General features: G+C 34.2%; 2 protein-coding genes across 6 annotated transcripts in view; one reads left to right on the forward strand and one right to left on the reverse strand.

Moving 5' to 3' along the window:
- LOC116853423 overlaps window positions 1–797 on the reverse strand; it is a 3,091-nt gene extending 2,294 nt beyond the window's left edge. The window contains exons 1-3 of one of the 3 annotated variants that reach the window (XM_032834514.1): window positions 783–797; window positions 272–343; window positions 146–192 (exon numbers count right to left, since the gene is read on the reverse strand). The gene's annotated coding sequence lies outside the window, so the exon portion shown is untranslated. Of the gene's footprint in view, window positions 1–145; window positions 361–782 lie in introns of those variants that run through there. The other 2 variants (XM_032834509.1, XM_032834503.1) reach the window with 2 other exon arrangements.
- A 1,714-nt stretch (window positions 798–2,511) lies between these two features.
- The window catches only part of LOC116853295 (RISC-loading complex subunit TARBP2-like), a 4,104-nt gene continuing 1,640 nt past the window's right edge, over window positions 2,512–4,975 (forward strand). The window contains exons 1-3 of one of the 3 annotated variants that reach the window (XM_032834320.1): window positions 2,517–2,784; window positions 2,886–3,079; window positions 3,207–4,409. In XM_032834320.1, coding sequence (XP_032690211.1) covers window positions 2,927–3,079; window positions 3,207–3,881 — 828 coding nt within the window. In that variant the 5' untranslated portion in view covers window positions 2,517–2,784; window positions 2,886–2,926 and the 3' untranslated portion in view covers window positions 3,882–4,409. Of the gene's footprint in view, window positions 3,080–3,206; window positions 4,410–4,975 lie in introns of those variants that run through there. The other 2 variants (XM_032834328.1, XM_032834311.1) reach the window with 2 other exon arrangements.

A 4,975-nucleotide genomic window follows, 5' to 3' on the forward strand; every position in this document is an offset into this window, starting at 1 on the left:
ATATATATATATATATATATATATATATATATATATATATATATATATATATATATATATATTTGGATATTGGAAAATGATGAAACAAAGAACTTGAATAGAAAAATGATGAGCTGAAAGAAATCGAGTATTTCGTGCTACGTACCTGTTAATATTTTTACGAAATTACTTGAGCTGTCCCTCTGAAAATTGCTTTCAATAAAATTGGGTTTAGTATTTTGTTAATTTATATACGTGATATAGTATACTGCGATGTAAAATCCAAACATACTTATGCCATATATATTCTCGCTCCTGAAATTTCCCCTTCTTACTCAACTGTTTCGACACGTCATATCAATGGCTGTGTTCAGGAGACACACGGTTATACAACGTTGCGTAATTAGTTAACGTAATTGGTTTAAAGTTAGAGATCTAACAGTAAGGACCAATAATCACTGACCGCTCAAGGCCATCACACACAAAATTCCGTAAGAACTTAAAACGTAAGCGTAAAGAAATCGACCAATCCCAATCGAGTATTCGGCTCTTCGTAATAATGGAGGGGTTACGAAGAGCCGAGTGCTCGATTGGGATTGGTTGATTTCTTTACGCTTACGTTTTAAATTCTTACGGAATTTTGTGTGTGATGGCCTTCACTGATCAGCTATGTTTTTTGAACGCAGCCATTGGATGCGTTCAGCAAACACACAGTTGCACAATTGTTGAGTGATTCGTAAACGTAATTGGTCTAAATATAGGGAACCAATAGTTGTATAGGTAATCAGGATAAAAAAACTAACCTCAAATTTTACTTTGATTTTGCTTTGATTAGTCAAATTTTAATCCAATCCAATCCCTAATCTATGGTCTGATGGAGGATTCAGGCCTGGAACACAATACGCCATATGTCGGAGTTGGATGTCGAAACGCAGCCGATGGTCCAATGAGAGAATTTATTTTTTGAGGATGAGTTCTCATTGAATCATCGGCTGCGTTCCGACATCCAACTTCGACATACGGCGTATTGTGTTCCAGGGTCCATATTCTTGAAATTTTTGCGTATACATAATTTTCATTAAGCCCATTCTACAATTGCGTAAGCATAGTCGTGAACGTAAGAGCCAACCAATCCGAATGTTTTATTCACTGATTGCTTTACTCTGATTGGTTGTCGTAATCACTTAACCACTTACAACACGTTTACGCAATTGTACAATGGGATTTACACAGCTATTTTATGAATAAACCTGCGTAGTAAAATTTACGTTATACGCAACTATTTCAAGAATAATGGCTCCTGCACACAAGACGCGGTAATATTTGCCGCGCGGCGGAAATTCGCGCAACAGCCAATCAATATGCTGCTTTCCGTAATAACCTTCTAGTTCTTACGGAAAAACAACATATTGATTGGCTGTCGCGCAAACTTCCGCCGCGCGGCAAGCATTACTGCGTCCTGGAGGAGCCATTACTGCTTAAGTTTTTCTGGTGTCACTACCTAAAGGTCCGTCTACAATGAGATTGGCAGTAGGCAGTAAGACATAAGTAGTAAACAAATTGATCAATCACAGTCGATTATTCTAATAATAATCGACTATGATTGGTCAATTTGTTTACTACTTACGTCTTACTGCCTACTGCCAATCTCATTGTAGATGGACCTTTAAAGCTGGCCACACACACTTTCCGTAAAGGGACGTCTACATTGGAAGTAAGTAGGAAGTAAGTAGGAAGTAAGAGTAAGAAATTGACCAACCATAGTCGAATGTGAGAAGAATAATCAACTATGATTGGCCAATTTCTTATTCTTACTTCCTACTTCTTACTGCTTACTTCCAATGTAGATGTCCCTTAACAGTAACCGTAATGGCTCCTGCACACAGGACGCGGTAATGTTTGCAGTGCGGTGGAAGTCCGCGCGACAGCCAATCAATATGTTGTTTTTCCGTAAGAGCTAGAAGGTTATTACGGAAAGTAGCATATTGATTGGCTGTCGCGCGAATTTTCGCCGCGCGGCAAGCATTACCGCGTCCTGTGTGCAGGAGCCATTACTGTTACGAAAAGTGTGTGTGGTTAGCTTAAGACGTGAGCAGTAAGCGAATCAATCAACCACAATCAACGATTCTCCTTACGGTCCACGAATCAACGACTGTAATTGGTCAATTCACTTGCTACTCACGTTTACAGTTTACACTTTTTTTTTTATGCCATGATCCTATTTTATCAAAAACATATAGCTTCTGCACACAGGATGCGGTAATGCTTGCCGCACGGTGGAAGTTTGAGCGACAGCCAATCAATATGTTGTTTTTCCATAAGAGCTAGAAGGTTGCAGCATATTGATTGGCTGTCGCGCGAATTTTTACCGCGCGGCAAGCATTACCGCGTTCTGTGTGCAGGAGCCATTAAGCTGGTGGCACACAGAAAAACTTAAGCAGTAAAACGTAAGCAGTAAGCAAATTGACCAATCACAGTCATTGATTCTTCTTACGATCCAAGAATCAACGATTGTGATTGGTCAATTTGCTTACTGCTTACGTTTTACTGCTTAAGTTTTTCTATGTGCCACCAGCTTAACTCTTACTGGAAGCCACATATTGAAGGAAGGAAGGAAGGAAGAAAAAACTTATTCTAGACGTACTTTATGACCAAGTAACCTAACCTAATCTAACGGCAAGTTTTGGAAGGAACCGAGGAAGCTGCGAATTGATGAAAGTATAGAATAGAAAGACAGTTTACACTTGGTTAAAACATGAATAAGACGCCAGTTTCTATCCTTCAAGAGATGATGGTGAAAAAGGGGTCAGTACCAAATTATGAGTTGATACATGACGGCGGGGGCACTCATATAAACACTTTTACATACCAAGTAACATGTGATGGCTTTACCGCGACTGGTACAGGTCGTTGTAAGAAAGATGCTAAACATGAAGCTGCTAATGCTATGTTAGCAAGAATTGCCGCACACAGAAACTATCCACAGTTGCCAGCATCGCCTGCTAAGTCCCCTGTTAGAACACCATTGCCTGATCCGTTACCAGTATCTCCAAGAATACCAGCAAATACACCTTTTGTTAATACAATAGGTGCTTTGCAGGTAACTATCTTTAAGTTTTATATTTGTCAATATTTTCATATTTTCTAAGTATATATTTTCATAGATATATTTTAGGTATGTATTTTCTAGGTATGTTTTCATAAAATTATTTATTACATTATTTCAGGATCTTTGTGCTGAGAATAACTTGCAGGAACCTGAATATATACCTGTTAGTGATGTTGGACCACCACATGCAAGAGTTTTTACTATTCGGTGTGTAGTATCCAATTTTACTGAAGATGGAGTAGGAACGACAAAAAAACAAGCAAAACATGTAGCTGCAAAAAAAATGGTTGATAAGATAAATAATCTTATCATGGATAAATTAAAAAACTTTAGTATAGATAATTTTCAAGGCAGTGAGAGTGATGAAGATATTAAATTATCAAATGAAATTGTAAAATCAAAGTATTGTAAACTAAGAAAATTTACTGCACCAAGAAAGATTAATTTAGGTGTTAAGTTAGCAGAGTATCATACTATAATGAGAGATAACATAGATACTGATTTACGCTGTAAAATATTAGAAGAATTGCGTAATTTAATTCCTAACAATTTGAAACTGACTGATGAAGTAATAATAGAAAAGTTTTCTAAGTTGGAGGATTTATTGTCAGAGGTTAATATTGCAATTATTATGCAGGATGTCCAATTTTCAGAGTCGGATAGTTGCTCAAAAGTTCTACAGCTTGACACATGTCCCCCAATTACACAGATTGGCATAGGAAAAACTGAGTTGGAAGCTGCATTTAAAGCATTATCATATATGATAAGCACTTTAAAAGTACTTTTGTCATAAGAAATATTGTTAACATGTGATTGAGACATATAGTATTAGATTTGTTACTTTTATAAGTTTTTAAAGATTTGCTCTATGCATTAATAATTTATGAGTTTCCAACATGAAGCATGTAATTCATTAAAATGAAATTTTTTTTTTAAGATTTTATCATATATAGTTGATTTATTTTTTTAATTTCAGAATGTGCGAAAGGAATTTATGGAATTTAATTGTACATTATGATGTGTCTCTTTTATCTACAGATACGTACTACGCTAGTCTTTTGTTTTAAAAAATGTTTAAGTTAGAAATAATGTATACCTTGCAGAGTATAGTAAGGCAGTAATATTGAATTACTAAAATATAGTTCAAAATTTTGGGAGATATATGTTAATTTAAACATGAAAAAAGTTTCAAATATTTTAGTTTTTGATAAACTTTCCATAGTTTTATTTTTACAAAACTTTAATCATCTAGAAGGTTGTGACGATTCTTATTGGCTTACATATTATATGATCACTAGAATAAAAATCGTTAATTGTTAAATTATTTTTATATACATTGTCCTATACTTGGACATTCCCAAACACTTTATTTTTATATATTATTTGTAAATATACAGGATGTCTGGTAATTCATAGAGGAGTTGTAGTATAACATTATGGTATATTATACTAGATTAGGTTAAACTGAACAAAATGTTTTCTTTCTCTCTCTCTTTCTATCATTTTCCGAATGATCACATAGATATTATTAATTACAAAAGATAGAAGATTAAGAAAAAATAAAAGCATAACATAAAAGCATATACAGTAGCAGGCATTGCCATCACAGTCCATCTATTGTATGGCGCGTAATCGTTCACGAATCTTTTTTATTTAATAACTTAGAATTTTACGTGGTTCGCAAAATGGTAGAGAGCTTTTTTGTTCAATTCTATTTAAGTTACCAGACATTCTATATAATCATTTAAAGCTAATATTCGTGCAATATATTGTAGCTGTTCATATATGATTGAAAATTAAAAAAAGTAAAGGTATGAGATTGATATATATATATATATATATATATATATATATATATATATATATATATATATATATATATATATA

The sequence above is a fragment of the Odontomachus brunneus genome, unplaced genomic scaffold (genome assembly GCF_010583005.1).
Source record: "Odontomachus brunneus isolate Ranch 3 - 2012 unplaced genomic scaffold, Obru_v1 Obru_scaffold_006, whole genome shotgun sequence".
Lineage (NCBI taxonomy): Eukaryota > Metazoa > Arthropoda > Insecta > Hymenoptera > Formicidae > Odontomachus > Odontomachus brunneus.